This window comes from Chiloscyllium plagiosum, chromosome 17 (genome assembly GCF_004010195.1).
Source record: "Chiloscyllium plagiosum isolate BGI_BamShark_2017 chromosome 17, ASM401019v2, whole genome shotgun sequence".
Taxonomy (NCBI): domain Eukaryota; kingdom Metazoa; phylum Chordata; class Chondrichthyes; order Orectolobiformes; family Hemiscylliidae; genus Chiloscyllium; species Chiloscyllium plagiosum.
Window position 1 is genome coordinate 19,935,452 of NC_057726.1, and position 27,914 is coordinate 19,963,365.

Genomic DNA, 27,914 nt, shown 5'->3' on the forward strand with positions numbered 1-27,914 from the left:
GTTTGTTAATTTTCCCAGACGCACTCCGATGTCTAGTGATACATGAATTCAAAGGCAGTAACTGTGCAGGTTCACTCTAGCCAATTTCCCTGCCAGTATATTAGTCCCCTTCCAATTTAGGTGCTATCCGACCTCCTTGTACAGGTCACGTCTACCCCAAAAGAGATTCCAATGATCCAAAAATGTAAATCCTTCTCCCATACACCAGCTCCTCAATCATGCATTCAACTGCTCTATCCTTCTATTCCTGCCCTCACTAGCTTGTAGCACCGGGAGTATTCCAGATACTACTACTCTCAAGGACCTCCTTTTTAAATTCCTGCCTAACTCTCTGTAATCACCCTTCAGGATCTCAACCTTTTCCCTTCCTATGTCGTTGGTTCCGATGTGGACAGTGACCTCTTGCTGGCCTCTCTCCCCTTTGAGAATATTCTACACCCTCCCTGAGACATCCTTGATCCTGGTACCAGGGAAGCAACACACCATTCTGATTTTTCGCTGCTGGGCACAGAAACATCTGTCTGTACCTCGGGCTAGAGAATACCCTAACACAGTTGATCTCTTGGAACCTGACATACCCCTTGTTGCATTAGAGCCAGTCTCAATACCAGAAACTTGGCTGTTTGTGCTCTGTTCCCCTGAGAATTCATTTTCCAAAATAGCATACTTGTTTGAAATGGGTATAGCCACAGAAGGCTCCTACATTAGCTGAAAATGTGTTGCTGGAAAAGCGCAGCAGGTCAGGCAGCATCCAGGGAACAGGAGAATTGACGTTTCGGGCATAAGCCCTTCTTCAGGATTCCTGAAGAAGGGCTTATGCCCGAAACGTCGATTCTCCTGTTCCCTGGATGCTGCCTGACCTGCGCTTTTCCAGCAACACATTTTCAGCTCTGATCTCCAGCATCTGCAGACCTCACTTTCTCCTCCTACATTAGCTGCCTACCTATCTTACATTTCTTGGAGTTAACCCATTTATGTGACTGTATCTCAGACTTTCCCCCCTTCCTATAACTGCCATCCATCACATACTGTTGCTGTTGCAAATTCCTCATTGCTTCTAACTGTCTCTCCAACTGATCCATTCGATCTGATAAGATTTGCAACAAACAGAATTTATTGCAGATATAATCCGCAGTAACCCTTAAACTCCCTTTAAACTCCTACATCTGACACATACCACTCTTTTAAAGACCATTTTTGCTCCTTCACAATCTACAGACCCAGAAAATAACAGCGTCTTATTCCTCTACAAAAGACTGTCCCAGGTAAGATTAATAGTTACGGCTTATATTTTAAGTTTTAATCAAGGGACATAGCTCAAAAAACATATAATCAAGAAAGAACCCAGTCTACTCATGACTTCAGACTTTCTGTAGGCCACTTAAAACAATTAACTTATTTGATTCTATGCTGTGAACTTCACCCAGCAGTTCCTCCAAGATCAGTTGTGAATTTCACTGTTTGTTAATTTTCCCAGACGCACTCCGATGTCTAGTGATACATGAATTCAAAGGCAGTAACTGTGCAGGTTCACTCTAGCCATCTCTCCTCTCTCCTCTCTTTTCCTCTCTCCTCTCTCCTCTCTCTCACTCTTGCACTGACCTCACCATGTGCTTCCTTTGTCTGTTCTTCGTTCTTTTAAAACTGCTGTTGTTTTGACTTTTTTTTCCCCCCAAAGTTCCAAAACAATGCAACATCATATAAAACAGTAACTGCTGCTCCTGGAATTCAAGGAAATCACCTCAAAAAAGGAGCAGCTGTTACAGCCAGAAATTTTTCCCGTCCTCCATCTTGGATTGCCCAGAATCCTAATTAAATCATCATAGCTAAAAAGATCTCAAAGCATTAACATTATGCCGTCATTGCCATGCACTGTAAACTCATAAATGCAAGATTTAAAAATTAGAATTAGAGTTTATTGTCATGTGTACCAAAGTACAGGAATACAGTTAAATGTGTAAAATGTCGCAATTTGATTATCCCTCTTTCCCGCCTGCTGTCTGGTTCGGAGTTTGGAGAATCAGAAAGGTTTAGTTGTTTTCGGTTAGCTCAGGATGGCTGGTTTGTGATGTAGGGTCACACCGACAGCATGTGTTCAGTTCCCATATTGGCTAAGATCACCATGAAGATCCTGCCTTCTCAACCACACCCCTTACCTGAGATGTGGTGACCGTCAGATTAAACTCACATCAGTTGTCTCTCCCTAATCAGGGAGCCACATATGTTCTTTTGAGGCTACGGTCACCTTTGTTAGTCGAGGAACTTTCCAATCTGCCTCTTTTTTAAAATAAATCTGAGCCTGGTATATTTATTTAGGTAAGGAAGGGATGGAGTCAGTGTTATGCCACAGGTGGAACTCCTGAGGTAGCAACAGAGCCTGATGGGTGGCTGGACCGGAAAGTTAGAATATCTGCTTCTGTTTACTGGGGCCCTGGCCAAGTTTTAATGGTGTATGTCAGGTCCTTTCTGCAAAATACACCTACACAACCTCCATGTCCTTATGTATTCTCCACAGCCACTTACCCAGTGCCAACTATGTGCCACTCAGTCACATAGAGAGGAGTCACTTATTTAAAATAGAGATTTTATTAAAATATTCAACTTCTGTTCTTACTGTGCTCTCATTCACGTGTAGATAATGCTGAAAATCCTCATTCATAAAATCATTCAGAAAAGTTAAATCTCCTCAAGCTGTCAATCTGTTATAAAAGCAAGTGAATATATAGTCATTTGGTAGGATCGCAGGTTTATTACGGTACAGAAAGAGGCCATTCAGCCCATTGCACCTACACCAGTTCTATTACCTAGTGCCAAGTCTGCTGGTTTTTCCTCATATCCCTGTACCCTGTTGTATCCAAGTACTCTATGTCCTGGTTTCATATGATGGTACTTGAGGATTGCTGAAAAAAGACGCATGTTGTTGAAGTGTTTTGTCTTGCTTTCATCGGGACAGTTGTAAGAATACCAATATAAAGAGGGACAGTAATTTTATATTGTATGAGAAGGGAATGCTGATTGTTGGAATTGGACATGGATTATAAAGCTGGCCTAATGGTGAACACGAAACAATTGTCAATTGTATAAACCCACCTGGTCCACTAATGTCCTTTTAGGGAAGGAAATTTGCAATCCTTACCTGGTCTCGCCTAGTTGTGACTCCAGACCCACAACAATGTGTTTGATTCTTAATAGCCCTCTGTCTTTTAGGAATTGGCAGTAAATGCTGGTCTAGCCAGAAACGCCCATATCCCATGAACAAATAGTAAAATAGGATTCTGATAGGAATAGGCACAATTTTTCAGATTTCTTATGGCTTTTAGCTGAGCACTTTTCAGGAAGTCATGGCTATGGCCTTCATGAGTTTGTGCAAAATATGAGAAATTAAAATTTGAGAAATTTGAGAGCAGGTGCAATGGCAGCATAAATGGTGTTGACTGCTATCTGGATGTTGCCGTTAAAATAAAAAGACATTGTACCTGTTACACAAATGAGTAATGTGGTATGTGAATTTCAGCAGTGGTGTGATGTTGAGTATATGTTCCTTATGACCCAAAAACTGGTGAATTATATCAAAACAAAATATTCCTTCACCTGCCTGTAAAATGGCAAGGTGCTGACCCTAACCAACTAACACATGCTTATTATATTTAAAGCAGTGTCCAAAATTGTGATTCTGCAATTGGACAGCACCTGCGAAAGTATCTTGAGTGTGGTAAGAATTGTGCTGACATTCACTGGAAGCTGCCTATATTAGTACACTATTTGCAAAGAACATGTGTACGAATTGCGCCTATTTTAACATAAAAGGTGACGGCCATCGTCTGATTCGTAGGAGCATGAGTAGGGCACTCAGCTCACAAAGCCTACTGTGAACCCCAACATTATCATGGCTGACCCTCTATCTCAACGCTATGTCCTGCTTTCTTCCTATGCCCACTGATACTATTTATCTTATAGAAATCTTATGTCTTTTTTAAAATATATTCAGTGACTGTATTCGGTGGCAGAAATTCTATTGGTTCATTACCCTTTGAGTGAGGAAATTTCTCTTCTTCTTAGTGTGAAAATAACTAATGCATATGGCTAATTTGGATTTTCAGGAAGGCTTTGATAAAGTCTCACTTTACAAATTATTGTGTAAACGGAAAGTACATGGGTTGAAATGGTCTTTTATTGGCATGGACTGAGAATTGAGAATTGCAGGTGTGAAGCAGAGGGTAGGTTTGTCAGACATGATTTTCCCCTCTGAAATCCATGGTGTCTCTGTGTAACATTCTTGGTATTCTCTAAGTGTCCTTTTGTCATATATTTATAATAAGACCCCAGCACTTTCCCTACCAAAAATGTTTGGCTAACAACTTCTCCTCTGGATTTTCAGACTGGCAAAATCTTTTATTCTGGACTCTCCCTGACTAGGGGAAACATCATCACTAAATATTTCCAAGCCTGTCAAAAGTTTATTTGTTTAAAAGTGAACCATTCTCCTTCTAAACTCCAGTGAATGCAGTCCTAGTCAACCCAGACCCTCTCATATGACTAACCTGCCAAGCCAGGAATCAGTCTGGGCAATCTTGGCAGTACTTCCTCTCTGTCAAGTGTATCCTCTCTTGGGTAAGGAGATGAAACCTGCACACCATACTCTAGGTATGGTCTCACCAAGGCCCTGTAATCTAGCATCTGAACTTTTTTGCAATGAATTTGCATATAATTTGCCTAACTAACAGGTTGCATGCTTTCTGTCAATGACTGGTTTACCAAGATATCCAGATTGTTTTTGTATATATACCATTCTCATTTTATCACCTGTGACTATATTAAGTACATCTGCCATTCTATTTTTGCTTCACATTTGTCCACATTGTATTGCATCTGCCATGTCTTTCCCCACTCACTCAACTTGTCTAAATCACCCAGAAACCTCTTTAGGTCCTTTTCATCATTCACACTCCCATCTAGTTTTATGTTGCTAACAAATTTCTATGTTATGAATAGCTTGGACCAAACACAGTTGTCTACCCTATCCTGCTTTTCACTCTGAAAAGACTCATTTATTCCTGCTCTCTGTTTCATGCTTGCTAACCAGTTCTCAAGGCCCTGTCAATAAAGTACCACCAAGCCATGTCCTTTGATTTTGCATAATAACATCTGTGTGGGACCTTATTAAAGTCCTGGTGAAAATCCAAATACACCAATCCATTAGTTTTTCCTCATCTATATCCTAACATCAGTGTATGACACGGTGGCACAGTGGTTAGCACTGCTGCCTCACCGTGCCAGAGACCCGGGTTCAATTCCCGCCTTGGGCAACTGTCTGTGTGGCATGTGCACATTCTCCCCTTGTCTGCATGGGTTTCCTCCGGGTGCTCTAATTTCCTCCCACAGTCGAAAGATGTGCAGGTTAGGTGAATTGGTCATGCTAAATTGCCTGTCATGTTAGGTGAAGGGGTAAATGTAGGGGAATGGGTCTGGGTGGGTTGCTCTTCGGAGGGTCGGTGTGGACTTGTTGGGCTGAGGGGCCTGTTTCCATTCTGTAAGTAATCTAATCTAATCTATGTCATAAAATAAAACTCCAGTAGGTTTGTTGACCAGATTTTCCTTTCCTAAATCCATATTGTTTCTAAGTGTCCTTTTGTTATATATCTATAGTAAGATTCCAGCATTTTCCCAAGTACTAATTTTTGACTATCTTCTCAGTTTTTATTCTCTCCCTCCTTTTTTGAAAAGTGGGATTATATTTTCCACCCTCCAATTTCTAGGACCTATTGAATTTTGGAAGATGATAACTAATGCATCTACTATTACAATGGCTACTTTCTTTACTACCCTGGCATGTAGATTATCAGGCATTGGCGATTTATCAGCTTTTCATCCCATTAACTTGTCCTGTACTTTTTTTTTTAACTGATACTAATTCCTCCAATTTCTCCTTCCCCAAAAATTCATGCTTCTTTAGCACACCTAGCAAGTAATTTGTGTGTCTTAAAGTAGTTGTTTAATTGTTCGTCCATTTCCTTGTTCTCCATTTTTCCCTTTTTCCTGTTTCAGATTGTATAGGTCCTATGTTTGGCTTCATTAATCATTTTCTTTTTACATCGTTATAGAAGCTCTTAGAGTAGGCTTTTCTGTTTCTTGCAGGTTTACTCCCACAATTCCCTCCTTAATCAATCTCCTTTGCTGAATTCTAAATTGCTCCCAGTCATCAAGCTTGCTACTTTTTCTAGCAATTTCATATGTCTCATCTTTGAATCTAATACTGTTCTTAATGTCTTTTGTTAACTATGTTGCCACTTTATCTGAAAAGATTGTATAGTCACTGCAACACATGTGTTAATTTCTTAAATAGTAACCATTGATTATCCGCGGTTATACCTTTTCATCCATTGCATTCAGCTCATCCTTCGGACCTTTTGTAGTTTTCTTTGGTCAGATTGAGTGAATGCTTTTACCAATCAGACTCATCTTGACTGGTTTGGAATATAAACAAAGCTGAAAATTAATGGTCAGTCATCATTTAACTGTGCATTGTACATGCAGTATCTCGACTAATCAGAATAAACTTCCTAACCAATCAGCACACAAAAACAGTTCATGATTTTGTATACCACTTGACCTACTCTGTATGTAATGTATTTTTCTGTGCACAGTTACAGTCCCTAATTACTGCACTGAAGCATTTGCTTGAATTGTTTCAGTAGTTTTCATAGCAATAGGAAAGCCTCTGTTGAAACACTTAGTGGGGAGCATAGCCATTTGCCAGACATGATATTAATTTTATTTTTGTTTGTTAGTAATATCCAGAATGTAAGACCTGCAAAGTGAACCTAGTGCTTTGGTTTGTTTTTCCCGTCTTTATTGATAGATGGACAACATCTGGTGGCAGATGATTTGCAGAATGAAGAATGTGGACAGCATGAACTGAAGGACTGGATGTACACAGTCTCTCTCATTTCTACTTTTCTCCATATATTTGTAGCAATGGGCCTTCGTATTACAAATTCAGAGTCCCAAGGTGAAGTCTTTAGCACAAAACATCTGCTGCCAAAGTGTGTAGGTATAAAATATACTGGGGTGTTTACTGTATTTGACATTCCATCAATCATGTTCCTCAACGCCTACCTACCTTCAGAACATCAACACAAATGGCAGCTACTGTTCTCCTCTCAGTTCCATGGAGCAAGTTTCACTCGCTTTTGCAGTCTGACTCTACACAAAGGACCGACATTATTGATTGTAAAGGATTCGGATAATTACGTCTTTGGTGGGTATGCTTCCCACAGCTGGGATGCAAGACCACAGTTCCAAGGTAACGTAGCATTGATGACATGACATTTATCTAAAGCAGATTGTTTTTTGATGCTGAACTTAACTGCAGCTTCTGATCTTGTCCCAGTATTTGCAGTAGGATTACCAACAGTGTGGGACTGCTTGAGCCATCACATTCTAAAGATTTGTTGTATTTTAAAGTCCCTTAAGTTTCTGCAGGACTTTTTCATACCTGATTTAATTATCTTAAAATCCTCACTCTCTTTAGCCCTTTGGTTACTCTCTAGTTCTGGTGTTTAATTTATGTCTTTGACTAGACAGACAACCCAAAATTGATTTCATGTCTCTGACATTTCTTTCTCCTTCCTCTACCTCTTCGGAACCAAATGTTTCCTTTAGCTACACTACTTTTTATCTTGTTGTAAAAGCTCATGCTATTTGTTTTTCTATTTCTGGGAAGTTTATTCTCTGTCTATTTGTTTCCATTTCCTCTAAACAGTTTGGTTGCCCTTTACTTGTTTCTAAAACTTTTCAAATCATTGGGTTTACTGTTTTTATTTTTGCAACATAAGATATGTCTTTTGATCAAATACTATTTTAATCTATCTGTGACTTGCTAAAGAAGTTCTTGTTTAGATTTTTTGTTAATGGATGTTTCATGTGTGTAACATTTTAATTTGTTTCTTCAAATGTATCACCTTGTTAATTATCATTATACTTGCTAAATTATGTACCTGAGTCAGCCAACTCTCCCCTCACACCTATGTAATTCCCCTTCTGCTCTCACGATTAAGCTGTCCCTTATTTTGTTTCATAAGACTTGCTCACCCTATTAAAAGTTGTATTGATAAAGGGGATTTCTGGAACTTTGCCCTCAGGGCACATTTGAAGTTTCACAGTGAAGAGGATGGGGATAAAAAAATAGGGAACCCACCTACTTCCAACTAATGACCTGTTAAGTCCTTGAGCTTGTTAACTGACTTGTGGGGGGAAGTGAGAATGCTATTTTCAATTTGTCAGTTGCCAAATCAGAATAGTCTGCACAAGTGCACAGCCACCATTGGGTTCAATGCAGGCAGGAGTTGGGTAGTTTTGTTTGTGTGATGCTGAAAACCTTTTGAGAGCTGGGGTATCGTGTGCGCATAATTGTGCACTTTAGCTTTCAGTTGGCTTTCTTTTGTGTACTGAAGTCTGCCGTCCATGTGAGTTGCTGCCTGCAATTTTTTGCAAGGCAGCGATACGCTCTGCAGTGGGTGCCATTGATTTTATTACTTGTATTGTGCTGACAGTTCTGCCTCCTGGTAATGTTTGATCACACTGATTGGATGTTGGGGGTCACCTTTTGGCCCAATTAGATATTTACATTTGGAGATGGGTTTACAAGAGTGATATTTATGTAGTGTAGGGTAAGGATTCATAATTATCCAGATCCCAAATTGAAATGCAAGTCCATATCTGTAATGTCGCTTAGATCGAAACCACTTGCCTTTACTTGGTTAAAAATCACACAACACCAGGTTATAGTCCACCTCACCTGATGAAGGAGCGTCGCTCCGAAAGCTCGTGTGCTTCCAATTAAACCTGTTGGACTATAACCTGGTGTTGTGTGATTTTTAACTTTGTACACCCCAGTCCAACACCGGCATCTCTGAATCATGCCTTTACTTGCGTCACTAGTTCACCTGTCCATTTTGCAAATGCTTTGCAAGCCTTAAAATGTAGTTTTTCACTTTAGTTTTTATTGTTTGGTCCTTAATCGCTGATACATTATTGATTGTTCCTTCTTACTTTCACTCTAGTTGTTTGTAACGACATTGCTGAACCATTCTATTTCCTTTAACCTTTTTCCTTAGATTTCTAGATCTCCACTTGATCCCACCTGCCCTCATCCTCTTTTAATTTAAAACCCAATCCAAAAGTCCTACATTTCACTAGGACATCAATCCCAACCCAGTTTAAGTGGAATCTGTTCTGATGGAACAGCTCCCTCTTTCCCCAGTACTGGTACCAGTGCGCCATGAATTGAAGCACCTTGCTCCCAAACTACTCTTTGACCCATGTACTCAATTCCCTAACTTTCTTGATCCTGTGTGAATTGGCATGTGACTAAGGTAACAAGCCAGAGGTAAGTATCTTTTTGAAGTTCTGTATTTTAATTTTGTTTTAATAAAAACAATTTGCATCATTCATGTACTGGCTATTTTTAGAATTTGATGTATAGAATAGCTGTGTTTTTTTACATGGCACCAGTGAGTATACTTCAAAAGCAAACCATCAGCCATAGGTTAACCTGAAAATACGATGTGTTTTCTATACCAGTAAGTTATTTATCTTCTTTGGGACATAAAATAATACTTTTTTGTTCTTTTGTAACTTTTTTCACAGGGGACAATAAATGTTTTTTGTTTACACTGAATCCACGATTAGGTATCTATACTTGTACAGGTTACAATGACCATTATATGTATCTAAATCATGGCCAACAGACAATGCCAAATGGACTGGTGAGTAAACCTTCAGTGTAAAATTTTTTCAGTAATGTGTGAGCATAGAGCTGTCTGTATTTTGAGCTCAGTGTCTTGTTGAAGCCTGTTCTCCATTTCAACTTGGCTGTGTGATCACTAGCCTGGGAGCTTTTTGGAGGGGGTGAGAAGGGAACATAATTCGGTAAGTTCATCCTTGCGAGAAACTGACTCCCCTGTCACCATCTGCCTAATCAGTTTCTGAGTGAGACTGTCCACGGGCAATCTTCTTGACCAATTCCCTTCACCAATGAAGTCAATTAATGGCCACTTAAGGCCTCAACTCCCTGATTATCTGCCACTGAAGCTAGCACTGGCTAGCTTCTCAACTGGGAAGCCTGTGTGAGTTGCCTGCTGGCTGGTGGGGGAGAAAAGAAAGAGAGAAGAACAGGGGAAAGGGAAGGAGAGAGGGCTATGTTGTGGCCTCCACTTACATCAAACTGGAGACAAAGGGGTGGCCTGTAACACCTACCCTCTCTTTCCCCCATCCACCCATGACTTCAACCTTGCAGGAAGAGTAAAGAGAAAGACCCTTCTCTGCTAGATTCCATGAGGATTAGGCTTCAAACAATTGTCCTTAGAACCCAGAAGCTGCTGATCTTCAATTAATGAACTGATTGGTGGCAAAACAATGAGATTTCCCTGCAGCAGGGGTGATGCTTACTTATCACCTATATATACTGTCACTTTGGAAAAAAAACTGGGACAATCACACCATTTGTCTTTTGAAAAGCAATTTAGAATGATACTTAATACTTTCATGTCCTTGAGGTCACCTCTTAGCTTATTGTGCCTTGGGCTAAAGTTCTCCAGCCTTCCCAAACAGTTCATCTCTATAGTCTCAGGACTCGAGTTATTTTCTCAGCTCGTGTATATTGTTGTAAATATTACGATTAGAATTGCATGCCATATTTCAATGCTCCTAACACTAACCCTTTGGTACTCCACTCAGCACCACTGACTGGTGTTTTGGCCAAACAATTGGGAGTTAAAGTCCTGCTTGCCTTAAACTCGCGTTTGGCAGCAACCAGTTTTGCTGTCATTGTTTTTTATTGCTTAGGAGAAAGTGAGGTCTGCAGATGCTGGAGATCAGAGCTGAAAATGTGTTGCTGGAAAAGCGCAGCAGGTCAGGCAGCATCCAGGGAACAGGAGAATCGACGTTTCGGGCATAAGCCCTTCTTCAGGAATCCTGAAGAAGGGCTTATGCCCGAAACGTCGATTCTCCAATTCCCTGTATGCTGCCTGAACTGCTGCGCTTTTCCAGCAACACATTTTCAGCTTTTTTTATTGCTTAGTCAATGTAGCAGCTTTTCTGGGAAGGTGCTCATGTGTGCCAGTGGAAGCGATTGTAAAGTTTGCAAAGGCTGTAAATAATGACCATTTACAAATGAATCTCCTGTCTGTGACACAGTCTAAGTATCAATAAAGATTCTACTGGAAGTGAAGCATGTCAACAAAGATGCAATTTAAATTAAAATAAATTTCAACAATTTGACAAATTATTTTTTATAAATTCTGCAGTAAATTTTAAAAAGCAAAGTCAGAGAGAAATTCTGATCTTTGTTCTTCCTTACAGTTTAGAAGGGTGTTTGTTAGTGATGGATCAGCTGGTAGTACACATGCTTCTGCATCACATGGATCTGTGTTCCTACCCCAGTAAGGGGAATGTTGCACTGTCAGAGATGCCATATTTTGGTTCAGACCTTCAACTGAGGCACTGACTCATGTGGATGTAAAAGATACCACAGCACTATTTTCACTAGATATGCAAATAGGACCTAGTACTTCATAACAACTTCAATCAACCAGTTCTCCACATGCCACTAGTTTTTCTGCATGACCTTGTAGCCAGCGCTGAACTCTCTGGCCCAGAGTGTTTCGACTCAATGTTTAATGACTTGATATAACTGTTAATCTAAACAAGGTACTCTTTTTGCCTTTCCACTTCAAAGAATTCAACATGTAGCCATTGTCACAGTTTTCTTGTGTTTGGCTGTGGAATTAAAGGAACTTTGATTGGATCATGACCCACTTTGAGACACACTTCACAACTTTGCACCATCTCTTTACTGCTTCTAACTGTGCACAAAACACTGGCATAGCTTTGCAAAATATTGGTTGTACATTGTCCTGTTTCTTGATTTTCAGCATTGTGATGTCTAATTTTACCATATGGTTCTTCTTGCTCAAAGACCACTTTGTGCTGTCTCAGTAATTCCTCAGACAGGTTGATTCCTACTGTATTTAACTTGGTGGTGTCTAACTGCATTTTCATATGTCAAGTTCTTCCAATCAGGGAGACTTTGTTCTCTGCTGCTACCACCAATAGCAAGCAATAGGACATTTCATAATATTCCATTCTAACATTAACTTCACCTACCTTTAGAATATAATTATTAGAATATCTGTTCAGTTTCACACTAGTTTTGCACTCGGAAATGTGACTTAGGGAACTCCATGTACTCTCCTTCTGAAATAACAGATATGGCTACACCTGTATTAAAGCTGCAAGTAGGTTGAGTCCCCAAGATTTGTGTTTGCTGGAATTTATCTTCAACCCTATCACTCTCAAATCTCATGGTCTATTTCGTTGCTGTCTGATGAAGTACAACATTTGGGTCTCTTTGCTTGCGACCATCACTTTTTCTATCCGAATTTACCGTGTGCATATTTGGGGATTTCCAGACTCCTGAAGTAGACTTAGATCTACCATGACCTCAATGGTGCGTATCATTGACTTGGATCTTTGATACAACCTGGAGCACCACTGTTTCCCCTATTCCTGCATGCCATCTGCCTCTGAGTGACTTTCTCATGCACACAGTACTTCAACTGGGAGTGGAGGCATTTAGATGGTTGGTAGCTACCATAGCAACGTAGCATCCACATTTCTGACTCTTGGACTATTAACGTGGATCTCTCTGAATCTCAGGGAGCCTCCACTGCTGGATAAGCAAAAAACAAAAACTCCCTTGTAATCAAGGTTGCATGACTGCAGGTTGAAACGCGGGTTCGTTGAATTGCATTTCCAGAAGCTGCTACCACGCATGGACCTCAGACGTCCGTGCACTGGGAGGAACAATTTGCAGGAATGTAGCTTGTAATTTGAAACTGTCCCTTACTGCAACTCACCTCATCACTGAGCTCCTTCCATGACTTGGCCTGGCTGTTTGACAAGCTTGGCCGGATTACAAACTTGTCTTGATGGTAAATTTCTAAGTTTGTGTCAAACCCATAGTGAAGAGAGAGTTTCTTTAACTCAAGAATATAATCTGCAACAGTCTGTTTTGCTAAATGCCTTATTTCACACAATGTGATTCTCATTTCTACTGGTGCCGTAGCATGCATCAGAACCTCATTAATTTCAGAATACTCCATCACACTTAGGTTTCTTGATATTTCCTGTTCAAAAAGTACATCAGAAACATCTGACGTCTCCATGGTGAGGGAACTATCTATTTTATGCATTATCTCCTAATTTATTTGATTTCAGACTAATATATAATCTTTATTTGTAATTGCACAAATCTCTCTTTCTTCGAATTTAATACCTCCATTGACTACGAAAATGCCTTCAGCATTGTTACATACTGCGCTGACTCACTGTGTTCCTTAATATGATGTGCAATTGAGAACCCTTTCACATTGCTCAAAATTCTTCAGAATCAAATTTAGAGATTCTGAAAATTTATAGCAATATTCTTCCAGGCTTAAATGTTCAAAAAAGGATTCTATCTTTGTGGGTGGCACGGTGGCACAATGGTTAGCACTACTGCCTCACAGCGCCAGAAACCTGGTTCAATTCCCACCTCAGGTGACTGACTGTGTGGAGTTTGCACATTCTCCCTGTGTCTGCGTGGGTTTCCTCTGGGTGCTCTGGTTTCCTCCCACAGTCCAAAAATGGGCAGGTTAGGTAAATTGGCCATGCTAAATTGCCCGTAGTGTTAGGGGCAGGGGTGGGTTGCAGGTCGGTGTGGACTTGTTGGGCCGAAGGGCCTGTTTTCACACTGTAGGGAATCCATATCTAATCTATCCAATCCTCATCGTCACTTTTCTGATATTTTTGATATATATTGGTCCAGAAATGGATTCACAGCAGGCAGCTGTTAGTCAACTAATTTTACTTCCACCTCTTCAACACAGAGGGCATTGTAACAAAGGGTCATGTATGCAAAGGCTCTTGGAAACTTTTCAAACTTCCTATGTCCTTCTACCCATTTGCGTGGTCCTGTGTAACCCTGTGCCCCTCTATGCATTCAGCATGACCCTCAAACCCCACAGCAACATTGTACCTCCTTTCATGAACCGTCCATTCCCCTTTCACCTACCATTCAAGCTCTCAAAGTTCAGGGTAACAAACAAGGCTATATCATCTAAAATTCTATACTACATAATATACTCTGTTCACAAAAGTACTCCCTTTCATAAAAACACATTTTGAAGCTCTTAACAGCTTTGACACCTCTTGACTTGTCTTGATAATTCTTGACAGGTTCTTTACATCTTTACCAGTTCCAAGGAGCTTGAGCGCAAAAGAAATAATGGGTAGTTCTTCTATAATGTGATGGTGGGTTGTGCAATCCCGTGTTATAGAGAATCATACTTTAGATACAGCGCTTAAAATGTTGGCGATGTAATTGTGTTACAACCAATGCATGGTTTAAAAGTTTGCACTTTTGAAACAGTGTCCCCAGTTTGTCAATCATATTACAGAGAATTAGCGTTAACGAAATGTGCTGTAAAGCAGAGCGACCTGTAATTATCTAAACAGTTAACAATTACTCAGGGTACTTAATCCCTCCCCAACATACTAAAGGACCCCTGAATATCGCTCTTGCAGTAAATCTAACTGCATCCCTACCGCACAGGAACTCTACTTCCAATCCTAATGTGGCTGGGGACCATAATCCCAGGCTACTTCAGAACTCAGAAAAAACATAGAAAATAGACTTAGAATCACAGAATCCCTACTGTGTGGAAACAGGCCCTTTAGCCCAACAAGTCCACACTGACCCTCCGAAGAGCAACCCACCCAGATCCATTCCCCCACCCTATATTTACCCCTGACTAAGGAACCTAACCTACATATTCAAGAACACAGTGGGCAATTTAGCATAGCCAGTTTACCTAACCTGCACATCTTTGGACTGTGGGAGGAAACCCACACAGGGCACAGGGAGAATGTGCAAACTCCACACAGATAGTTGCCCAAGGCTGGAATTGAACCTAAATCCCTGTGAGGCAGCAGGGATAACCACTGACCATCTGCCTGAGCTTGACTGCTATACACATTGTGTTCCATGTAGCAGGGCTAACAAAGTAGGATTTAAATTGAGACAACTCATCTGTTAAATAGCCATCTGCCTTCGGGAAATGTGTGTGTACTCTGAGCCATTCCCACTCCCACAGAAATGGGAAGTGCCCTGTCTGAGGGTAGAATTTGTGTTTCTTGCAATTTTCACTATATTGGAGAACCTGCCTGATATGGTGCAAACCTGGGTCAAAGTCTGTTTGTTGCACTTGATATGAAAGAAATGGATGAGGCAATGTTTTGATTGAGAACATTGTCCTGACAAAGGGTTTACTCCTGTGATGTTGGACAATGTGTACTTTGCTTGTCTAGTGTCTCTGGTATTTTCTGTTTCTCGTTATTAACTTATTATTGTAAGCTGAATTCTAAAGTATAATTGAATTTCCAGGTTTGTGTCAGTTTTGGCTCTGGGGGTAGCCTCTGAGTCCAAAGGCTGTATTCCTAATCCAAAAACCAGGGTAAAATTTAGGCTGACGCTTTGTGGAAATACTGAGTGATCGCTACATGTTTGGAAATGACACCTTTCAGATGAATTGCTAAACTGAGGCCCTGTTAGTCCTTTGTGGTGGATGTAAGCTATGATTTGAAGGAGAGTAAATAAAGTTTCCTGCTGAACTAGCCAACACTTATTCCTCAAACCTCACCTTAAACATACGGCAAAATGAAAACATGGCAGATGTTGCAAATCTGAGATCAAAACACAATGCTGAAGAAACTCAGCTGGTCTTTCAGCATCTGTAGAGAGGGAAACAATGTTAATAGATTCATTGAAATCTACAGTACAGGAGGGGGAAATTTGTACCTGTACCAGCTCCTGAAAGAGCTACCCAGCTAGTCCTATCGTCCAGCTCTAAAAGAAATATCATCAATTTTCAGAATAAAATAATATTCCATGTCCAGCATGACTGTTTTGGAATTGAATAAGATGGAGACGTGATTAGGAGCATGTGGACCAAAAGGAAAGATCAGGGCAAGGTTAGAGGATAAAAGTATCACAGAACAAAAGGCAAAGGCAGTGTTAATGGTCATAGTGAATAAACAAGGCATTGATCCAGACTAGGTTTTAATAGTAGGTGTAAAGAACAGAATATGGAACAGCTGTTACTGACAGCAAAAAGAAACAAGATACAAATGCTGAGGTGAAGTGGAATATCAGAATGGAGGGAGTTTGGGTCAAAGGGCCTGTCTCCGTGCTGTAGGATTTTATGACACTACAATCTGATTGCAAGTTCCCATAACCAGCAATAGAGTAATGTGAAAATTGGCTGTCACATTGCCTACCTTACAATTGTGGCTAAAGGTTAATCAGTTAATTGGCAGTGAAGCAGTTTAAGATGCCCTAAGGTCGTGAGAAATGCAACTAAATGAATTTAGGACTTTCTTGTTGTAAAAGGTTTGCTGAGTAAGCTGTTACACCTATGCATTGAGGGATTGGAACTTTGTTTGGTGTCCATAAAATTTTGCATTGGCGATAGAACCACTGACCAAATACCAAGGAAATATCAATGAGTTATTTTTCTGAAAGAGTTCTGAGGAAGAGTCACTGGACCCAAAACATTAATTCTGTTTTCTGTCCACAGATGCTGCCAGACCTACTTAGTCTTTCCAGCAATTTCTGTTTTTGTTTGTTATGCCTGCCACACAGCTCTATTCCTATTTGGAGTAAATTGGAAAGTATCTGAGCAGAGAGATAGTTGCTATATAAACGCAGTATCTCAAATTCAAATGTGTGGTCAGTGTCCACGTCTGTGGCAGATTGGATGTAATGAACTGTTTGTGAGTTAAAACACAATCTAAACAAAAGCTACCAACTAACTTGAAGGTTAAAAAAGCACACAACACCAGGTTATAGTCCAACAGGTTTATTTGGAAGCATTAGCTTTCGGAGTGCTGCTCCTTCATCAGGTGGTTGTGGAGTGTAACATCGTAAGACACAAAATTTATAGCAAAAGTTTACAGTGTGATGTAACTGAAAAATATATTGAAAAAGACCTGGATATTTCAAGTCTCTCATCTTTTAGAATGACCATGTTGGTTTCAGTTCTTTCATCAGTAAATCGCAGAACTTTTTTAAAGTTACATTCTCAAGTGAATTTTAACAATTCTAAAAGATGAGAGGCTTAACAAACAATCCAGGTTTTTTTCAATATATAACTTCAGTTACATCACACTGTGAACTTTTGCGATAAATTCTGAGTCTTACGATCTTATACTTCACAACCACCTGATGAAGGAGCGGCGCTCCGAAAGCTAGTGATTCCAATTAAACCTGTTGGAACTATAACCTGGTGTTGTGTGATTTTTAACTTTGTACACCTCAGTCCAACACCGGCATCTTTAAATCATAACTAACTAGAAACTATACATCTTGAAATATTAAATGTGAAGCAAAGATGATGATTGTAAAACTGACTTTTTGGATTTCTTATACAGGGTATGGGAGGGCAGCTTTATTACTTTGGATTGTGGATTGATAGCAATTATGGCGAAGGACACAGCAAAGCAAAACCCAAGTGTACAACTTACAATAGTCCACAGTTGTCTGCCCAAGAACATTTCGTGATTGACACTTTGGAGGTATGGAGTGTTGGGAATCCACCTGATGATCAACTGGTGAGTTCTAACCCTTGTTCTAAGACAGGAAATCCACACATTAATGTCTGGTGTCAAGTAATATTATTACTGATTTCTTCAGGACTTGCAGTTTTAAAAATGATTAACTCAGCTGGAAAGCAAAAAGATCAACTGAAGCCAGGCAGCTGGTGTTCTAGTGGACATTATTTCAGTCACTTTACGATCCCTTTATATAGCAACACCTGTTCAGAATAAATGCCACATCTCCTTGAGGGAACAGCAAATGGAATTGCAAACCTGTCTCCTTCCATGCTGGAAATCTCCCTTAAATCTTTCTACTTCATCTGATTTTTTTTATGAACCAGGAAGTACATTGATCAAGAGTCATTAGTTTGTAATGTACTTATTAACGAAGTCATTCACTACTTTGTAGAGCCTTTTAATGTGTGTTTTTACTCTTTCATGATTCAAGGGCATCACTGGTTAGACCAACATTTATTGCCCATGCCTAAATGTCCTGGAGAATGTGGTAATGAAGTTACTTTTTGAACTGTTGCAGTCCATGTTGATGATGGTGCACTGCAATGTTGTTAGGGAGGGAATTCCAGGATTTTGACCCAGCACCAATGAAGGAATGGTGATATAATTCCAAGTCAGGATGGATGTGGCTGGGAGAAGAACCTGGAACTGGTGGTGATCCCGTGCATCTACTGCTGTAGTCCTTCTGGTGTAGTCTGATCAGAAGCTGAACAGCAGTTCAGATATTTTAACATGTGTATCTTTAACCACATTCTTAGAACTGTTTTGAACCCATACAACAATAAATGAAACAATGAGATTTTGATCTACGTAGGAGTTGAGTGTTCTGTTTGTAATAGTTATTAAGGAGAGCCACTGCAAGTTTTCTTTGTAGAAAATCTATGATGTTTTACCCAATGTCATGAAATAAGTGATTGAAGTATCACATTCTCATTTTATGAAGAATTTAGTCTTTATTTATGTGCTGGCAAGAAAATCTGACCATTTGTTTTCAGATGTCTTGCTGATAAATGATCAGATGCATGAGCCAGTTACAAATTGATATTTCTTGAACATGTAAGCAATTATGCCATGTGGTTAGATATAGTTAGTTTGATGAACATGCAGCAAAAGTAGGGTCACCAGTGTTGCACGCTTTGCATCGAAGAGCATGTTATTAAAGTGATTAAAGTCACTCACTTTTTTCTAATATCAACGTTCTGGAGAAGAAATATTGGAGATAGTTGAGAAAAATGCCACCTTCCACCTTTAAAAAAATCTTAGGAGACACATTCTCTTTTGGTTTGCAGTGCTGTATGAGTAGTTTTGTTTGAGTCATACTTGCAAGGTTTGGGGCAAGTTGCATGGTTCTTCTTAGCAGATACCCTTATTACAGCACTCCATCCATCACCATCCCTCACTTTATATTTCCAATATTTAATAATAATCTCATTCTTTACTACTTAAATTATCACTAATTGGTAGTCATTACTTCACATCAGGGTAAGGTTGGGAATACCTTTTCTCTCTACATGGACTTGCGAGTTTTAAATCAACATAAGCGAAACATAGCAGCAGCCGTCAAAATGTACCTCGGGACATTCTGCAGAGTTATCTGAATAGTGATGAGTTTTGATTTTTTTGATTGAAAGTAAATTGAGATTATTTTTCTGTTTAAAAAGAACACTGCGAAAAATACAAGACAAAGATGTAATTTCAGTTTAATTAAATGTTTTGGTTTATTGGGAAACATGGCTGCTTATTTATCCAATGTTGCTAATTGAAGAGGGGTTATTGGGTTGTATCAAGTACACCCCATCATTAGTATTGGAGTAATAGCTTATTTAAAAGCACTTCAAACCATTTCAAAGGGAAAGCTGATGCATGTTTCAGCTGCCTCACGTGCAGATAAAAATCTTGCAATGTTCCTCTGATAACTGTTGCACTGTCTTCTAATTTTAAATAAAGATCTCTAATATAAAGAAAGTTCGAGCTATGTATACTAGACACACAGGAGGCTAAATGTTAACCAAAAGTAAAGTGGCCGTTAGCTCTTACACTTGAATTAAAATTCTACAATGTTGTGCTTTTTACTTTCAGTCTCAGCCCAAGAGTGTACTAGATTCGGAACCTGAAGCACAGGCCTTGCTGCACATGATTGGAAAAATAAGAATGAGTGATGGATTACGAGATCCAAGTGAGGATGATGGAGAGGAATGAAGTACTCCCTGAACGTGAAAGCACAGAATAAATGGCACAATGTACAATAGCCTTTAAATATCACCATAATTCCTTACAAAAAAAGGGGACACATTTGAATTGTTCAAGTCTCTGGTATTTGGAGGAAGCCTTAACTAATAAGCAGATGAGGGCAGAACTCCCAGTTGCTTGAAATGGAATAATAATTAAGCATATGTATCACAATTAAAGATTTGCCCACTATAAATACAAGGGTGCATGAACAACAAAACATCGTCAACTGATTCCCAGGCTAGTTTTCATGGCTGGAAAGAACAATGAGAAAGCTAATTCCTCAGACACTATAACTACAGAACTGTTGTGTTAAGAAGAGAAAATGGAGGTAAGATTCACTTTTTGTTGTAAAGAAGGGAATTTTACTGACTTTAATGCATCTAGCCCTGCATCTTCACCCATTATCAAGCACTGAGCAGTTTCTAATTTAGGTTTATGTAAAAAACAACTGTCTTAGTTAAAGCTGTTAAGCGTGCTGTATCAGTTGAAGACAGAAATGAGTCAATACCAAACTGATGCTCACCTCAGATATAGGGTATCGTATAAGTGAATTATTATAAGATCGGATATTTTCTCTGATCATAATCTGGATTGTTACATAGATTTAAATGTCATCAATTTATCACTGATTTATGCAGCATAACTGCAAAAGTTTGTATTACTTAACACTGCTGCAGAATGATTGTATTTTTCAAAGTATATACATTTTCCTACAATAGTGAGTTTGTTACGAATAAATTTGCGGTGCTTCAATCTGTGTTCACTACAAACTTTTCAATAAAATTCTCCAAGTTTAAATATACTGTGTCCATTCTCATTGTTGGAAGAATACAATAAAAAATGACTTATTTTTTAGTATGAGGTTAAAGTTTTAGAAAGACGCCTCAAATTTACTGGTTTAATCGGGCAGTATCATCTTTCTGTGAAGAACACGATAATCTAGACTTTGTAAACTCCCATGTCTTTTTTATTAATGTGTATCTCTTTAAATTGCTTTTTGGATGTTTTCCACTTTACTGCATCAATACTGGGAGTTTATAGTTGCTCTTTGTTTCACTAATTTTGTTCTGTTCACTGCTCAGCAGGAATCCAAGAGACAGCAACAGACCCTGATGAAGGATTAATGGAGGCATTGTAAAGGTGCAGTTGAGGATTAATATTCCTTGTTAATACTTTGCTTGCATTAGCAACAACACCTAACAGACTTTTAATATATTTGATTGGGTGTGGGAATTGCTGACTTGACCAGCATTTGTTGGTCATCCTTAAATGTCCTTGAACTGGATAACTTACTCATTAACTACTATTTTTGAGGGCAGCTAAAAGTCGACCACTATGCTGGTGTCTGGAGTCACATGTAAATCAGACTTGGTAGGGATAGCAGAGTTCCTTTCCTAAAGGGTATTAGTGGAGCAGTTAGGATTTTACAACAATTATTGGTGCTTTTGTGGTCACCATTATTTCGACTAGTTTTACACCAGATTTTAATTAATTGAATTTAAATTCCACCTATGACTATGGTTTGATTTGAACCTATGTCTTTAGAGCATCACCATATCACTGCTTCATTAGGTAAAACCTCTCCAATGATCTTAACCACTTTAAATTAGGACAACTAGTCCCTGAAGTATAATTGTTAATTGTGCTTTCTAGAATTGAAGGGCAAGTTTCTTAGTAGAGAGAAAAGAAATCTAAAACAAAGCACTTACTTGTTTTGAATTTGCAGATTGAGAACATTGTTATAAATATCAGTAATGCTTTGGATAATTTATCTATGGGAGGGTGCTTGTTTAAACATAGTAAAATATTAGTCATAGGAGGAAAATGCTAGGGATAGCATAAACTTTGTTTTAAAACAAACAGGTATATCAGACATGGTCAATTGAAAAGACAGTATCAGATTTCCTTCCAACTTGAAAGCTCTAAAGACAGGGATGAATAAAGGGAGGGGACAAAATGAAAAATACTTTAGTTCACAGAAGAATCTAATAGATTCTATTTAGCAGTTTGCAGGCTAATCAAACCAGAGTTCAGTCCAGTATGAATATGTCACAGATTTCATTTTGGATAAAGAGTATGAATTAGGTTTTAACTTGAAAACTGCTTGATAAATTGGATAGGGGTGCAGTGGTAGTGTCCCTGCATCATTGCCAAGAGGCCTGAGTTCAAGTCCCACCAGCATCAGAGTTGTGTAATAACATCTCTGAACAGGTTGATCAGAAAGTATCAGAAAACATTCCTGTGAAGGGTAAATGCCCGAAGCATCGCTTCTCCTGCTCCTCGGGTACTGCCTGACCTGCTGTGCTTTTCCAGCACCACGCTTTTTGACTCTGATCTCCAGGATCTGCAGTCCTAACTTTCTAGATTAGAGTGGTGCTGGAAAAGCGCAGCAGTTCAGGCAGCATCCTAGGAGCAGTAAAATCGACGTTTCGGGCAAAAGTCATTTTAAAAATGCTTTTGCCCGAAATGTCGATTTTACTGCTCCTTGGATGCTGCCTGAACTGCTGTGCTTTTCCAGCACCACTCTAATCTACACTATGGTTTCCAGCATCTGCAGTCATTGTTTTTACTTAGTCCTCAGTTTCTCCCAGATGTAGCCAAACTGGATGCTGGGATGATGTTTCCCTGGTGGCGGAGGCATCCAGAAAAATATCTCATGATCTCACAATACAGGATCGGCCATTTTGGTCTGAGATGAGACATTTCTTCACCCAGAGTGTGATGAATCTATGGAGTTCTTTACCACAGAAGGCTGTGGGGTGAGGTTACTAAATATATTTTAAAAATAGATTTCTGGAGACTAGAAGTATGAAGGATATGGGAAGAGACCAAGTATGTTGTTCAGATAAAGGATCAGCAATAATCATATTGACTGTCAAGTGTGACTGATGAACTGAATAGTCTACTTCTCCTGTTTCTATGTAAGTTAATAGTCATTAAAAAGATGAGATGGATGCTCTGCATCTTAAATAGACTCTGTCCTTCAGATCGAAGCCAGCTTGCATAGTGCCTATTTTTCAATAGAAAGTGTTAAGTGAGAAGCCTTTTACTATTTTTATCAAATGAATATAAAAAACTGATCTATTTAGACATAGTGTACATTTAGTTGATTCATTATAACTAATTGTCGTAATTGTCCTTGTACATTAGCACCATATTCAGTGATAGTAAGTAGATGGAAAAACACTATACTGAAATTTATTGCAATTTAATGTTCAATTTTTTAAAATTAATATTCATGTTTGTGCCTTTTGAGATTAAATGTACTTCTTTACATTGACAGTGGATTAAGCAGATAATCTCAAATAACTTTAGTCTCAACAATTTTTGTAATCCAGAATATTTTTTGTAGAATCGTGAAATAATTATGGCTCAGAGGAGGCCATTCAGCCAATTGTATCTATGCTGTCCAGCTATGACTCACCTATTCTCACTCCCCTGCTTTTTTTCAATGTAGACCTACAATCTTTTCTCTCTCAAGTAGTCATCTAATTCACTTTTGAGATCCATAATTGAACCTTCCACCACAATAATCTCAAGTAATGCATTTTGGATCCAAAAAACTCACTGAAAGAAAATATTTTACCTTCTATCAATTAAGTCAGTGCCTCCTGGTTCTTGATCTCTTCATTAAGGAGAATCGTTTCTTCCGGTCTACCCTTTCCAGACACCTCATGATTTAGAATATTTCTATCAAATCTCCTTGTAATCCTGGCCTTAACATCTCTAAAATACCATCAGTTTAAGCCCCTCGAACCACTTTTGTGAATTTTTTTCTGCACCCTCTCTTATACCTGTATATCACTCATAAAGTGTGGTGTCCAGAACTGGATGCAATACACCAGTCAAAGCCAAATACAAATCCTTGCATTTGTATTTTACATTGTAATTCATAAAGCCCTGGAATCCGTGTGATTTTATTAAGTACTTCCTCAACCTTCCCTGCCATCTTTTTAAAAAACTGTGCTATTTACTCTCCCTCTGCAGCAGTACCGACTTTAGAATGTACATTCTATTTTATATTACCATTTCTAGTTTCTTCTTACCAGAATGAATCACTTTACACTTCATATTCAATAAGTCACTTTAAATTTTCGAATCTGTAAATTGATTGGAAATTAGTATCTCTATGTATGATATGCATTCTTTTTTAATGCATGGTCACAAATGTTAAAACTTCTTTCATAAATAAAATGTCAAAATTTCAAACAAAATTACATTTCAATTTGAATCTGGTGTGAAAATGTCACTACATTGTAATCAATACTTATTTGGTTATAGAGTTTCATATTGTTGCACTTGCTATTTGCAAAACACAACTGACCATTTATTTGTAGCATTTGAAATATGATTAGTATGTTATATTTTCTGCAAAATAATGCCAGTCTTGAAAGGAAAAGCAAGTCACTAATGACATTATCGAACTGGTGATGGAGAAAAAAAAAAGACCAAAACCCCTGACTCATCATTTTGGGCACATGAATAGAAATGAATAAGATGGCAATTAAGTAATTCAGATAATATCAGGAAATTTTGATAAGCCAATACATAGGCATTATGGTTTGACATAGACATGGTGAGTTAAAGAGCCTGTTCCTGTGCTGTACTGTTCTAATCAGAATTTCTTTTTTAAAAAATCATTCATGGCATTAAGACATCACTGGCTAGGCCAGCATTTGTTACGCATCCTTAAATGCCCAGAGGGCAATTAAGAGTCAACCACATTGCTGAAGGTCTGGAGTCAGATGTAGGTCAGACCAGTAAAGATGGCAGTTTCCTTCCTGAAAGAACATTAGTGAACCAGATGAGTTTTTTCCAACAATCAGCAATGGTTATCATTAGATTCTTAATTGCCTCCCCTGGTTAAGCATTTAAAAAAAGACCATTTCATAATTTTGATTCTGGAAACTCAGCAGCCACCTGAGTGAACCTGTGTTGGAACAGAGGTATATTCCAAGCTAACTAGTTGCTTTATTAAGGTTTGGAGAGAGTTAGTCTAGACTGCTTGAACAGTTGTCTAGATTCTTTCTTCTTGGAGGCGGCAGAGTTGTTTAGTCATTATGACCTATTGGAAAGGAATTCAAAATTTGTTTTGGAACTGCAAATGGTTTGCATTATTCAAATAAAATACATTCATACAAGTCAACTTGCCTTCGTTTGGATCAAATCTAATTTTTCCAGTAACAGATTCAGCTCTTCTAGGTGTGAGAATTCGTATGTGACTGTATCGGTATGTAATAGGGTGATACTGGGAAACAACACTTCAAATGCAGATGGAAGAAACTGAAGGTTTGTAAATGCTGCAAAGACTTGGAATTCATGATTATTGTGCAAGGGAGTGGAACTGCAATTAATGAATTTGAGTTACAGACCTTTGAAATTAGTAATACATTATAAAATAAATATTTTTCAATTTGCAAAATGTACAGCTGGGAAGTTGAACTGTCTTACTCTGCATTTCTTCTTTTTCTGGGGAGAAAATAAAAAATGGATTGTCACTGTCTCTTAACGGCAATGTTAAAAAAAACCTGTTTTACTTCCTTTAGTTTAACTATTACACAAGTGGTTATTCATTACTGTGGGAAAAATTGTTTTCTTAAGTAAATTTATTGCTTTATTTTTATTAATTTATTAAATGTTATGCTAGCAATGAGAAAGAGCATAATTTTGAACATTTGTCATTTTAGACTTTCAAAATTGGATGGAGAGCAATTTAATTCAAGCAAATTGTGTTGGATTGTCAGAACAGCAGAGGAAAATCTCCCAGTGTCAAGCCATAGCCTAAGACGCTGGGGAAGTAAACACTTCACTCTTGCCCGATCCCTGTACTTGAATATGGAATTGTCCTAGAGGTAAAGCATTATCATAGTGCAACTTGTAAGACAATCTTCAAGGGCTGCAGGAATGGAAATAAATCTCTGGAATATGGTAATATTGAAGTTCATCAATACAAGTGCAACTGAAGGTTGTAATGGCTTAAAATTCCAAAGTTTGCAACAAAAATTGCAGTTCTAGAGTGTCCTTGACCTAATAGCGTCTAAAGAAAGAGCTACCTGATGGTGGAAATAAGAGCTGGTCAAAAGAAAGTTTGAAAAGTTTGGAACGCCCCTGCAAATACCAATTGATATAAGGTCAGTTTTAAATTAGTTGCTGGAAAAGCGCAGCAGGTCAGGCAACATCCAAGGAGCAGGAGAATCGACTTTTCGGGCATAAGCCCTTCTTCAAGAATGAGGAAGGTGTGCCAAGCAGGCTAAGATAAAAAGTAGAGAGGAGGGACTTGGGGGAAGGGGCATTGGGAATGCGATAGGTGGAAGGAGATTAAGGTGAGTCTCTGAAACGTTCCGCATCATTTACTGCAATCCTTCCATATCCGTCACAAATTCACCTGCACCTCCATACACATCATTTACTGCATCCCAGACCATCCATAACCTCATCACCTCAGGGGATCTCCCATCCACCACCTCCAACCTCATAGTCCCACCATCCCGCACCGCCCGTTTCTACCTCCTGCCAAAAATTCACAAACCTGACTGCCCCAGCCGACCCATTGTCTCAGCCTGCTCCTGCCCCACTGAACTCACCTCTGCATACCTCGACACGGTCCTGTCCTCCTTAGTCCAAGAACACCCCACCTACGTCTGGGACACCACCCACGCCCTCCACCTCTTCCATGATTTTCACTTCCACGGCCCCCAACACCTTATCTTCACCATGGACATCAGTCCCTACACACCTCCATCCCCCATCATGAAGGCTTCAAAGCCCTCCGCTTCTTCCTTTCCCACTGACCCAATCAGTACCCTTCCACTGACAGGAGAAAGTGAGGTCTGCAGACGCTGGAGATCAAAGCTGAAACTTTATTGCTGGAACAGCACAGCAGGTCAGGCAGCATCTTGGCTCATTCCTGAAGAAGGGCATGTGCCCGAAACGTCGAATCTTCTGTTCCCTAGATGCTGCCTGACCTGCTGTGCTGTTCCAGCAATAAAGTTTCACCCTTCCACTGACACCCTCCTTTGACTGACTGAACTGGTCCTCACTCTGAACAACCTCTCTTTCCAATCCTCCCACTTCCTCCAAACCAAAGGAGTAGCCATGGGCACCTGCATGGACCCCAGCTATGCCTGCCTCTTCGTCGGATATGTGGAACAGTCCATCTTCCGCAGCTACACTGGCACCACCCCCACCTTTTCCTCCACTACATCGATGACCGTATCAGCGCTACCTCGTGCTCCCATGAGGAGTTTGAACAGTTCATCCACTTTACTAAAACCTTCCACCCCAACCTCAAATTTACCTGGACCGTCTCAGACTCCTCCCTCCCCTTCCTAGACCGTTCCATTTCTATCTCGGGCGACCGACTCAACACGGACATTTACTATAAATCGACCGACTCCCACAGCTACCTAGATTACACCTCCTCCCATCCTGCCCCCTGTAAAAACACCATCCCATATTCTAATTTCCTTCGCCTCCACAGCATCTGCTCCCAGGAGGACCAATTCCAATACCGAACAACCCAGATGGCCTCCTTCTTCAAAGACCGCAATTTCCCCTCAGACGTGGTTGACGATGCTCTCCACCGCATCTCCTCCACTTCCCGCTCCTCCGCCCAAGAACCCCGCCCCTCCAATCGCCACAGGAGAGAATCCCACTGGTCCTCACCTACCACCCCACCAACCTCCAGTCCCTTATCTCAGTCCCAACCCTTGGACTCAGCACCGCCTTCTTGACCTGCAATCTTCTTCCCGACCTCTCCGCCCCCACTCCCTCTCCGGCCTATCACCCTCACCTTAACCTTCTTCTACCTATCGCATTCCCAACACCCCTCCCCCAAGTCCCTCCTCCCTACCTTTTATCTTAGCCTGCTGGACAAACTTTCCTCATTCCTGAAGAAGGGCTTATGCCCGAAACGTCGATTCTCCTGTTCCCTGGATGCTGCCTGACCTGCTGCGCTTTTCCAGCAACACATT

At 39.7% G+C, this 27,914-nt stretch overlaps 2 protein-coding genes across 4 annotated transcripts in view; one reads left to right on the forward strand and one right to left on the reverse strand.

Annotated features, from left to right (window-relative positions):
* meak7 (MTOR associated protein, eak-7 homolog) overlaps positions 1–20,739 on the forward strand; it is a 58,125-nt gene extending 37,386 nt beyond the window's left edge. For all 3 annotated transcript variants that reach the window (XM_043706646.1, XM_043706643.1, XM_043706644.1), the window contains 4 exons: positions 6,860–7,303; positions 9,649–9,767; positions 17,530–17,709; positions 19,789–20,739. In XM_043706646.1, the coding sequence (XP_043562581.1) occupies positions 6,860–7,303; positions 9,649–9,767; positions 17,530–17,709; positions 19,789–19,908 (863 nt within the window). In that variant the 3' untranslated portion in view covers positions 19,909–20,739. The remainder of the gene's footprint in view (positions 1–6,859; positions 7,304–9,648; positions 9,768–17,529; positions 17,710–19,788) is intronic.
* Positions 20,740–24,723: 3,984 nt separating this feature from the next.
* LOC122558260 (calcium-transporting ATPase type 2C member 2-like) overlaps positions 24,724–27,914 on the reverse strand; it is an 87,238-nt gene continuing 84,047 nt past the window's right edge. Inside the window, exon 28 of the mRNA XM_043706642.1 lies at positions 24,724–25,410. Coding sequence (XP_043562577.1) covers positions 25,351–25,410 — 60 coding nt within the window. The 3' untranslated portion in view covers positions 24,724–25,350. The remainder of the gene's footprint in view (positions 25,411–27,914) is intronic.